Below are 12610 nucleotides of genomic sequence, written 5' to 3'. Positions count from 1 at the left end.
TAGTGTTTCAGTGTTCAGTGTTTTCTTTATTAAAATTCATGATGAACACATATCACGCCGCATTTTGGTCCTCCGATCCTTCTCGCCTCTCCTCTTCTGATGAAGAGGAGGACGACCGTGACAATTGTTTTCGAAAGAAAAGCACATTTTTTTGTCCATTAAAATAACATTAAATTGATCACAAATACAGTGTAGACATTGTTGTTGTAAATTACTATTGTAGGTGGAAACAGCTGATTTTATATGGAATATCTGCATAGGCGTACAGAGGCACATTATCAACAACCATCACTCCTGTGTTCCAATGGCACGTTGTGTTAGCTAATCCAAGTCTATCATTTTAAAAGAATAATTGATCATTAGAAAACACATTTGCAATTATGTTAGCACAGCTGAAAACTGTTGTCTTGATTAAATACGTTTTTGAGCGAGAATTCAGACGACTTTCGAGTAGTAAGACGTATTAAAGCAACAGATACCATTAATAAGAAGGAGCATGAAGCGTCTTATATGGTGAGCTGCTGAGTGGCTAGGACAGGCAAGACCCGTACTATTGTGGAGGACTTAATTATTCCTGCTGCCGCGGATATGGCTGGGACAATGCTGGGGGAAAAGGCCAAAAAAACTATACAGACAATGCCTTCATCAAACAACACTGTTTCACGACGCAGCAGTGACATGGCAGGAGATGTTTTTAAACAATTACTGCTTTGCATACAAGCCAGTGAATTCTATGCGTTACAGCTGGATGAGTCAACAGATGTGGCGGACCTGGCACAGCTCCCGGTATATGTCTGTTACATTTATGGGGGGTCAATTAAGGAATACACACTCTTCTCCAAACCACTGGAAACCAGGACAACAGGAAATGATATTTTTAAAGTACTGGACAACTTTGTGACATCAAATGGACTTTGGTGGTCAAGATGTGTTGGTATCTGTACTGATGGCGCAAAAGCCATGAGAGGGAGACATAGTGGAGTGGTAACGCATGTGCAAGCAGTTACTCCCGGCGACACTTTGGTACACTGCAGCATCCACCAAGAGGCGCTTGCTGCCAAGGGAATGCCTGACAGCTTGAAAGACGTTTTGGACATTGCATTGAAAATGGTTAACTTTGTTAAAGGAAGGCCCATGAACTTGTGAATTCTCTGCACTATGCAATGATATGTGCAGCGACCATGTCACACATTTACAACATACAGAAGTGCGCTGGTTATCCAGGTGTAAAGTATTGACGCGCTTTTTTTTTTTCACTTGTCTGACTGCTTGCATGATGACGAGTTTCTCACACGACTGGTATATCTGGGTGATGTTTTTTCTCACCTGAATAATCTGAATCTAAGATTTAAAGGGACTCTCTGCAACTATATTCAATGTGCGGGACAAAATTGAGGCTATGATTAAGAAGTTGGAGCTCTTCTCTGTCTGCATTAACAAGAACAACACACAGGTCTTTCCATGATTGTATGATTTTTTGTGTGCAAATGAACTCAAGTTTACGGACAATGTCAAATGTGATATAGCGAAGCACCTGAATGAGTGTGGTCTGCAATTACGCAGGTACTTTCCCGAAACAGATGACACAAACAACTGGATTCGTTATCCCTTTCATGCCCTGCATCCAGTCCACTTACCGATATCTGAACAAGAGAGCCTCATCGAAATTGTAACAAGCGGTTCTGTGAAAATTGAATTCAATCAGAAGCCACTGGCAGATTTCTGGATTGGGCTGCGCTCAGAGTATCCTGCCTTGGCAAATCGCGCTGTTAAGACACTGATGCCCTTTGCAATCACATACCTATGTGAGAGTGCATTCTCAGCCCTCACTAGCATGAAAACTAAATACATATGTGTGTGGAATATCTGTGGCAAATGATTTAAGACTGAGACTCTCTCCAATACAACCCAACATTGCAGAGTTATGTGCATCCTTTCAAGCACACCCTTCTCATTAACCTGTGGTGAGTTATTCACAATTTTCATTGAGAAAATAAGGTTTTATATGTAAGATGGTTATATATAGAGCAAAATAATTCATTATTTTATATTATTATTTGTGCACTGGTCCTATAAGAGCTCGTTGTCACTTCCCACGAGTTGGGTTGTGACAAAAACTCACACATTCTTATGTTTAATAAATGTATCGTATGTGTGAGTGTGTGTGTGTGGCAGGCTTACAATGATGGCAAAAACAACATTTGAGAGTGAGCTGACCCTGGTGCTAGAGGGGGTACGCAGCTGGAGGTTGAATGTTTGAAGGGGTATGGCACTATAAAAGTTTGGGAACCATTGCTCTACAGGATATTGAATGGTATGTGGATTGTGTGTACATTCTATTGTCTATTTTTGTCAGTATATACTGTTTATTGCTGTCAGCAACATTTCACCAGGTCATATTCCTGGTACATGTAAATGTTAGGTGTGCAGATAAAACCCCCTCTACCTTGTAAATATCCTTTACAGCAGCCATGTTGTTGTGAGCGGTCTGTATGCGAGGCTTCATCTCCTCTCTGATCTTATTGACCAGCTCCTCTTTAGACTGGACATTAAACGCCAGCTCAGCTGTCCTGTTGCTTAGCTCAACATCCTGAGGAAAGGGGAGAACAGCTGTCATTCATTCATTCATTCATTCATTCAGACATTCAGTCAGTAATTCAGTCAGTCAGTCAGTCCATCAATTTGAGAGTACAATGAGTTCTTATTACCCTTGACCGCGGTAGCCACTGACCTCTGACTGATTGGCAGCCGGTGCGAGGCTGGGGTCTGATTGGTTGTAACCCTGTGTTGGTCTGAGATCTGATTGGTTGGTTCCTGATGTGGATTTGGGCCTCCTCTGGGACAGCTCCAATAGGGAGGAGGTGAGGTTTCCTAGGGCAACCAAGACATCAGCAGACTCCTCCTCCAGAGACAATTGATTGGCTAGAGTCCTATTCACTTGGGCAGTCAGATTCTCCTTTATCTGCTGCATGTCTGCCAGTCTGAGAGAGAGAAAGAGAGATAACGAGAGAGAGCGAGAGAGAGAATGAATGAGCGAGAGAGAGAGAGAGAGAGAGAGAGGGCAGGGTGTTAGATCATTCAGTGTTTTGATTCTTGACACACTCGCATGCACATACACACTCACATAGATACACACGCACACAAACACACAATCAATCAATCAAATGTATTTATAAAGCCATTTTTACATCAGCCGATGTCACAAAGTGCCATATAGAAACCCAGCCTAAAACCACAAACAGCAAGCAAAGCAGATGTAGAGGCACAGTGGCTAGGAAAAACTTCCTAGAAAGGCAGGAACCTAGGAAGCAACCTAGAGAGGAACCAGGCTCTGAGGGGTGGCCACACATCCTCCCACACACACCCTACTTCACACACCCTCCCACACACACCCTTCCACCCATGCACCCACCAAATTGTTCTGAAAGATTACGATTAAATCCCCAGAAGCAAGCAGACTAGTGCTGGTATGAGGGTAATCAATTTCTTGTCTCCTGCCTTCTCCCATCGTGGCGTGGCGTGGCCACCAGAGGTTTTTGAATGGTTCCGTTGAGCTTTGGGGGTAATCCTCAGCGCAATCTCACGCTAGGAGATGCTGCTCCCTCCATGCTGCTCCCTCCATGAAAGGAGCCCCAGAAAGCATTTAGCTTAAAGAGGAGGGAAGAAAGCTGTTCCCCTGTGGCTAAATGTCTTATTTTCATAACTCCAGTGTAGCCTGGAGTTATTTAGCTAGCATTCCACTCCTTGCCACTTCTTGTCATTGCAAAAGAGACGGTCTTTCCGCAATTTTCAAATATGAACATTCTATCATTAATGAGCTTGAGGGGATCAGAAAATTTGATCCTGATTCGATAACCCTCATAGCTATCATCCAGTCACAATGTTTATGCAAATTAGACTGATAGTATATTTTCCTAACTTAATTCATGAATTTGATTGGAAACATTCTATCATTGGGCATTCTGATGTAATATATGTAATTGTAAAAATAAACATTGGGTGTGGGGAGAACAGAGGATTCCCATTTTTTGCATTTTTAACACCAGCCCATCACACCAGAGAAGCTCTTGCCATTCAAACTTCCCCTCCAGTTCATTGTGAACGCTGTAGCCTATTTTATACCCAGCAATCAAGAGCAAGGTGCTATATACAGTACCAGTCAAACGTTTGCCTGTATGACCTCCCTACAACGCCTGGGCATGCTCCTGATGAGGTGGCATGCCCTCCTCCGAGACCTGGACTAAAGCATCCGCCAACTCCTGGACAGTCTGTGGTGCAATGTGGTGTTGGTGGATGGAGCGAGACATGATGTCCCAGATGTGCTCAATTCGATTCAGGTCTGGGGGAAGGGCGGGCCAGTCCATAGCATCAATGCCATCCTCTTGCAGGAACTGCTGACACACTCCAGCCACATGAGGTCTAGCATTGTCTTGCATTAGGAGGAACCCAGGGCCAACCGCAACCAGCATATGGTCTTAGAAGGGGTCTGAGGATTTCATCTCTGTACCTAATGGCAGTCAGGCTACCTCTGGCGAGCACATGGAGGAAAAGAAATGCCACCCCACACCATGACTGACCCACCGCCAAACTGGTCATGTTGGAGGATGTTGCAGGCAGCAGAACATTCTCCACGGTGTCTCCAGACTCTGTAATGTCTGTCACGTGCTCAGTGTGAACCTGCTTTCATCTGTGAAGAGCACAGGGCGCCAGTGGCGAATTTGCCAATCTTGGTGTTCTCTGGCAAATGCCAAACGTCCTGCACGGTGTTGGGCTGTAAGCTCAACCCCCACCTGTTGACGTCGGGCCCTCATACCACCCTCATGGAGTCTGTTTCTGACCGTGTGAGCAGACACATGCACATTTGTGGCCTGCTGGAGTCATTTTGCAGGGCTCTGGCAGTGCTCCTCCTGCTCCTCCTTGCACAAAGGCGGAGGTAGCGGTCCTGCTGCTGGGTTGTTGCCCTCCTACGGCCTCCTCCACGTCTCCTGATGTACTGGCCTGTCTCCTGGTAGCGCCTCCATGCTCTGGACACTACGCTGACAGACACAGCAAACCTTCTTGCCACAGCTCGCATTGATGTTCCATCCTGGATGAGCTGCACTACCTGAGCCACTTGTGTGGGTTGTAGACTCCGTCACAAAAAGCAGAAATATAGATAAAATTAATCACTAACCTTTGATGATCTTCATCAGATGAAACTCATAGGACTTCATGTTACACAATACCTGTATTTTTTGTTTGATAAAGTGCATATTTATATCCAAAAATATCATTTTACATTGGCGTGTTATGTTCAGTAGTTCCAAAACATGAGGTGATTTTGCAGAGCCACATCAATTCACAGAAATACTCATAATAAAAATTTATAAAAGATACAACTATTACACATGGAACTTTAGATAAACTTCTCCTTAATGCATCCGCTGTGTCAGATTTTTTTTTAAACTTTACGGAAAAAGCACACCATGCAATAATCTGACACCAAAATAGCGCTCAGAGACCAAAACAGCCAAAGAGATATCCGCCATGTGGGGGGTCAACATTAGTCAGAAATAGCATTATAAATATTCACTTACCTTTGATGATGTTCATCAGAATGCACTCCCAGGAATCCCAGTTCCACAATAAATGTTTGATTTGTTCAATAAAGTTCATAATTTATGTCCAAATTACCTTCCTTTGTTAGGGCGTTTGGTTAAAAAAATCCAAATGCGCGTGAAAAGTCCAAAAAGTTATATTACAGCTCGTAGAAACATGTCAAACTAAGTGTAGAATCAATCTTTAGGATATTTTTAACATGAATCTTCAATAATGTTCCAACCGGAGAATTCCTTTGTCTGTAGAAAAGCAATGGAACGCAAGCTAACTTTCACATGACCGCGCGTCACGAGCTCGTGGAAATCTGCAAGACACCTGGCTCAATCCCCTCTCATTCGGCCCCACTTCACAGTAGAAGCATCAAACGAGGTTCTAAAGACTGTTGACATCTAGTGGAAGTCTTAGGAAGTGCAACATGACCAATATCCCATTGTATCTTCAATAGGGAATGAGTTGAAAAACGACCAACCTCAGATTTCCCACATCCTGGTTGGATTTTTTTTTTTATATGCATATTCTAGCTTTCATGGCTGAGTAGCAGGCAGTTTACTCTGGGCACCTTATTCATCCAAGCTACTCAATACTGCCCCCCAGTCACCAAGAAGTTTTAAATAGAAGAAGTTTGGAACCATCAAGACTTCTCCTAGAGCTGGCCGCCCGGCCAAACTGAGCAATCGGGGGAGAAGGGCCCTAGTCAGGGAGGTGACCAATAACCAGATGGTCACTCTGACAGAGCTCCAGAGGTCCTCTGTGGAATTGGGAGAACCTTCCAGAAGGACAACCATCTCTGTAGCACTCCACCAATCAGTCCTTTATGGTAGAGTGGCCAGAATAAAGCCACTCCTCAGTAAATATCACGACAGCCCTCTTGAAGTTTGCCATGAGGCACCTAAAGGACTGACTATGAGAAACAAGATTCTCTTGTCTGATGTTACAAAGATTGAACTCTTTGGCCTGAGTGCCAAGCGTCACGTCTGAAGGAAACCTGGTACCATCCCTACGGTGAAGCATGGTGGTGGCAGCATCATGCTGTGGGGATGTTTTTTAACGGCAGGGACTGGGAGACTACTCAGGATCGAGGGAATGAAAACCTGCTCCAGAGTGCACAGGACCTCACACTGGGGCAAAGGTTCCCCTTCCAACAGGACAATGACCCTAAGTACACAGCCAAGACAATTCAGGAGTGGCTTTGGGACAATTCTCTGAATGTCCTTGAGTGGCCCAGCCAGAGCCCAGACTTGAACTCGATCGAACATCTCTGGAGAGACCTCTGTTTTTGCTTTGTCATTATGGGGTATTGTGTGTAGATTGATGAGGAACAAGGGGTCTGAATCATTTCCGAATGCACTGTATTGGGCCTACTACAGTAAATTTAGGCGACAACCACCTATGCTATGCAAAAACATTTTTTGCCAATGAATTGAAGTTGAACATAGTCTAATGCATTTGTTGAATTAAATGTGCAACACAAAAGTGTAGTGCCTAGGCCTATTTTATTAAAGAAACCCTGGCTGTTGACATAGGCAAAAGATCACAAAGCAGGGAATCTCCATTCCATATTGAGCTCATTTTTGGAAATGGCAAGTTCACCTTTTCCTCCATAAATGCATATCAAGTGCAAGTACGCTTCCCAGCAGCTCACATTGGCAGGATGGGGGGCCTTTTCATTAGGAAGGACATCTACCGTGGATAGCTAAAATAATGATAAACACTTCCTCAATTTAAATATTAAACCTATGGGGACACCTATAGCCTACATTTGGCAGACCAGTACTCGTGATCATTGTAGCCTTTTATCGTCTAGATGTTGAAATATCTTCATGCCTAGAATAAAAACCACCAGACACATTTGAATGGAAAATAATAATAATTACAGGGGGCAGTTTAGAAAAATAAATCCAGTGCAAATCTTCCTTTGGAATAAGGCACATGCTGGGATAATCATGACACAACCAACGTCTCTAGTAATACTATAGCTGTCTCTCTATCCCCCCATCAAACTTTCCTTTACAATTCATTTGATAGTCAACTAATGTTAGGCGTTAGGCTATGCTATAATGTAGCCTAGACATTCTTTCTGATCGACTACAGCCAGGAAGATGAGCCTAGTTTTTTTTAAATACGTTTTTAGGAAAGGAAAAATGTGATGTGTGTGTCTGAGGTGTGCTGCTGACTTTGATTTATGAGTCTTTTTAGGGTGTGTGTGTGTCTGTGTGAGTTCACTAATTCTCTCCATGTCCATTCAGAAACTTTGTCATGGAAAATATGAATGTTGTTTCCAACTCCCAATCAGCAACTGCGGTAAATCCGTCTGCATATTGAACTTTGAGATTGCCGAAAGGCCAGTCTCTTTGGCAATGACAAGGAGTTGCAAGGAGTGGAATGTTAGCTAAAGAGACTGGTACCCAGGCTAACTCCAGTGTGCTCTAAACAGCTGCTATAAAGAGTAGGATTCATGACCTTGTTTTGTGGGGCACCACTACAGCTAACACCACACCTGGGTCCTATTTGGGAGAAATATACAGAGGAGAAAAGGAGAGGAGCAACAACATTGTGTAAATGAAGTGCTGTGTTGAGATATTGCTTCTGTTTTTATCCATGCAGGTTAACAGGTTTTTTTGCACCTCATATTGAGCCTTTAAAATTATGTTGTGTTGGAGGAATGGTGGGGCAAGAAAGAGAGAGAGAGAGAGAGTGTGTGTATCTGCGTGTGTACTGTGTAGGTTTGTATGTATGTTTAAATTAAAGATTAGAGCATTTAATAGTCAAATGTACAGGGTTACAGATGTATTACAGGGTACAGTGTAATTCTTGAGCTCTGAGCTCCAAAAATGCAGGACATATTAACAACTGTGGCAATGATACATTTCCATTGTGGTGGAAGCAGGGGGGGAGCACCAGGGGGGTGGCAGGAGGGAGACAGTGGGAGCAGGTTGCTGACTAGTTGTGGTTATTCAACAGTCTGGTGGTCTGGAGGTAGAAGCTATTGGCCAGTCTTACAGTTCTTGCCATGATGCTCCTGTACTGCCTGTGTCTGAGTGATGGAAGCAGGGAGAACAGGCCATGGCTTGGGTGGCTCGGGTCCCTGATGATATTCTTGGCCTTCCTGCGATACCTGGTATTGTAAGTGTCTTGGAGGGCAGACAGTGTGCACCCAATGGTGCGTTTGGCTGAGTGTACCACCCTCTGTAGCACCTTGTGGTCCGTCAGTATGCTCTCGATGGTGCTCCTGTAGAACACTGTAAGGGCCCTCGGGGACAGGCCAGATTTCTTTAGCATCCTGAGGTTGAAGAGTCGCTGTCGTGGCTTCTTCACCACGGTGTCCGTGTGGTTTGACCATTTCAGCTCCTCTGAAGTGTGTATGTCAAGAAACGTGAAGTGGTCCCATGCTGTCAGAGGGCCTGCCTCTTCCCTGTAGGCCATCTCGTTTTTGTTGGTATTCAGGCCTACTGCTGTTGTGTCGTCAGCGAATTTGATGATGGAGTTGGAACTGTGTGTGGCCACGCAGTCGTAGGTATACAGGGAGTACAGGAGGGGACTGAGTACGAACCCTAGTTGGGCCCTCGTGTTGAGAATCAGTGTCGAGGAGGTAATGTTGCCTATCTTCACCCTCTGGAGGTGTCCCGTCAGGAAGTCCAGGACCCAGTTGCATAGGGAGGAGTTCTGGCCCAGGGCCGTTAGCTTTGTGGTGAGCTTAGAGGGCACTATATTATTGAAGGCTGAGCTGTAGTCAATGAACAACATCCTCACATGTGTATTCCTTTTGTCCAGGTGGGTAAGGGCAGTGTTCAGTTCATTGTTGATTGTGTCGTCCGTGGATCTGTCAGGGGTATCGGCGAATTGGAGAGGGCCGAGTGTGTCGGGGAAGGAGGTGATATGGTCTTTGACTAGCCTCTTGAAGCACTTCATGATGTGTGTCTGTGATTGTGTGTGTGTGTGTGTGTGTGTGTGTGTGTGTGTGTGTGTGTTTGTGTGTGTGAAATGTGTAGTTACTCACTGCTCTGTGAGGTTGCTGATGTATTCCTTTGTAGAGTTGTCCTCCAGTAGGTCCATCAGTAGAGAGTAGGTCTGGTTGGAGGCCATGAATGCCTTGGTAGCTATAGACTCTATATGACCAGACATCTCTGTGTGGCTGACAGATAGAGAGAAAAACAGATAAGGTATTAGATATATGGGCCTGGCAACTACACCTGGGTTCAAATAGTATTTGTTTGACTTCAGCTTGGTTGATCTTGTCTGCCGCAATGGAACTGAATAGAACCAAAAATGCAAGCCCAAACCCTGCCCATCTGGCACTCCAGGCAGGTTTGATGAAACACTTTCAATTATTTGACAAAAAAACAACTGGTCTGCTGAGGAGAAGTCAAATGGATTCCAGCTATTGAGTTAATCTCTCCATTTCCTCTCCCTAGACTTAATGTATTACTTCTGCATAATAAGCTTTTGTATTGTTGTCATTGATTGAAGGTGTCTGTGGCAGGCCAGCCATTGTGCGATTGACAGATGGAAGAGGCAGGGCCTACATTAGGGGAGATGACCTTTGTTTGCCATAATTGGCCACTTAAAGTCTATTGAACTCCACTGACTTACCTTTTCATAAGGACCTCTGATTGGTTCACCGCTGAGTTCCATCGGTTGGGCACCGGTGGCACCTCGAAAGGAATGACCTTTGGAAATGCATAGAAAAAATGAATGAAATGAAAGCGTGCAGAGGTGGCAGGCTAGCAGACAAAAGGAAACTGTCTAAGGACAAGGTGCTACACATGCTCTGGATGGGATGTGACGTCAGTTGATTTAAAACCTGAATCGTGACCATGCACAGTTATTAGCTAACCTTACATGACCCCAGGGCCAGTGTTAAACTCACAGAAAGTAGACTGACTCAATAAAGTCATTTCAGAAAGTCATACTGAAGGCTCCAACTACAGCACATATTCACCCACTAACGTATACAGAGTCAATGTTTCCAATTATAAGTCCTAGTGCATAAATGTTGACTATTTCACTGTGTGACATTTCTTTTGAGAAACTGCTAATAAAATAGAGGGAAGTGAATCACAGTATATGACACGCAAAGATGTTCTCTTCCTATTTCAGAGCCGTTCTGCTTGTTAATGTGGAATTGCAATGCTCTGGCTCCAGGCTTGCACACGCAAGCACGCACACACACACACACACACACGCACACGCACACACACACACACACACACACACACACACACACACACACACACACACACACACACACACACACACACACACACACGCACACGCACACGCACACACACACACACACACACACACACACACACACACACACACACACACACGCGCACACACACACACACACACACACACACACACACACACACACACAGCCAAAACAAGCGCTCTCATTTCCCCAAAACCACATAACATGGCAGCCATATTCATAATAGATTCCAAGCTGCTGCTAGTGAGCATGGAGCGACTGGGAAAAGCTTGAGCTTTGGGTGCAGAACAAATTGCTCATTTCATTTGAGCGTCAGTCAGAGAAACTGTGTGCTCTCTCTCTGCTCTCTCTCTATGGTAGGGATATGGAGCTTCAGAGGGAGAAATACTGCACTTTAGCCATCACTGTGGATCAATACATTACACCTCTACTGAATCATCAGTATCCATCCCAGGATAAAAAATGGCAAAATACTTGAAATGGACAAATGACTATCGACCTCGTCAGCATATATTGTGTGAACTCTACTGTATACGTGTGAACTCTACTATATCCATGTAAGCTCTACTGTATACATTAATGTATGATACTGCTTAATATAATAAGATAAACTAGAGTTATGACTGCTTCAAATGACTCAACAACAGGCATTGATGTGTCAGAGACAGTGGCTGTGTCCCAATAAAATCCCCTTTCTACTGAAATGTGCACACGTTCACTACTTCCCACAAACACAATAGCCTTGGATTGGTGGAGGCATGGCTAGTGTGAGTTTCCACCATATTTCTTATGCCAGTCATTTACTTTCAAATCAGTGAAGGGAAGTGAACAAGTGCACACTTTGAAAGGAAGGAGAAATACAGATGTAGGATCTTAATTTGACCATCCTGTTTCAGAATTTAATAATTGTAGTGTATTTGAGGTTTAAAATTTCTACTTTGAAATTTTAGACATAATTTTCCCTTACGAAAAATGCATCAACCCCTACAAAAATGTTGATGAATTAAAATATATAATAAATATTATAATTCACATTTCCTGTTGCAGTAGGATTATTTCCTGGCTGTAGCAAACTCGCTCAAATTAAGATCTGACATCTGTAATTAGGACATAGCCAAAGTGAGAGTAAATGTCCCACTGACCACGTTGTCCAGGTCCAGTGTTGCCTGCTTCAGCTGTGTCTGTGCAATTCTGACCACTGATAGAGCGTCACCAAGGGTACTACACAATGTTCTCCGCCCGTCCTCCTTCCCCTTCTCCTTTTTCTCCTCCTCCTGCTCTTCTTCCATGCTGGCACTACAGTTCATAGCTGGGGTAACATTGTGCAGCTGGGCTGAGAGAGTGTGTGTAGACATCTCCATGAGAGCAAACTGTTTAACCAAGGCTTCCTTTGCCTCTGCAGAGAAACAGAAAAACACTGATGTGATAGAAAAACACACAGCATGGATCGTTAAATGGATCCTTTTGATTCTATTTCAATGTTCTTGTTATTTAGGACAGAAGTACTGCCAGCCCCTTTATAGTAGGACTTTGTAGTGGAACTGTTGCCTTTGATTTCATATTATTTATTTTTGTAACCTGTATTTAACTAGGCAAGTCAGTTAAGAACAAATTCTTATTTACAATGACGGCCTACATATGATCATGGATTGCATGTGGTCAGTCATCAATTCAGACTGAATTCACTGTTTGTGCTAAAAACGCTCTCTGTATGTCCGGGTGCCTTTGGTTATTATTGTTGTAGCTTATGGTTAAGTTGTTTATTGCAGTATGCCTCGTTGGTGTGACCTTCTGGCTCTA

At 43.9% G+C, this 12610-nt stretch overlaps 1 protein-coding gene across 1 annotated transcript in view; it reads right to left on the bottom strand.

Moving 5' to 3' along the window:
* The window catches only part of LOC112219921 (laminin subunit gamma-3), a 207226-nt gene that overhangs the window by 16633 nt on the left and 177983 nt on the right, over positions 1-12610 (bottom strand). The window contains exons 19-23 of the mRNA XM_042302494.1: positions 11953-12206; positions 10189-10265; positions 9596-9730; positions 2732-2981; positions 2447-2590 (exon numbers count right to left, since the gene is read on the bottom strand). Of these exons, the coding sequence (XP_042158428.1) occupies positions 2447-2590; positions 2732-2981; positions 9596-9730; positions 10189-10265; positions 11953-12206 (860 nt within the window). The remainder of the gene's footprint in view (positions 1-2446; positions 2591-2731; positions 2982-9595; positions 9731-10188; positions 10266-11952; positions 12207-12610) is intronic.

The sequence above is a fragment of the Oncorhynchus tshawytscha genome, linkage group LG20 (assembly GCF_018296145.1).
Source record: "Oncorhynchus tshawytscha isolate Ot180627B linkage group LG20, Otsh_v2.0, whole genome shotgun sequence".
In the NCBI taxonomy this organism is placed as follows: Eukaryota; Metazoa; Chordata; class Actinopteri; order Salmoniformes; family Salmonidae; genus Oncorhynchus; species Oncorhynchus tshawytscha.
Note: the sequence above shows the minus strand (reverse complement) of the source record. Positions and strands in the feature narration are given on the sequence as shown.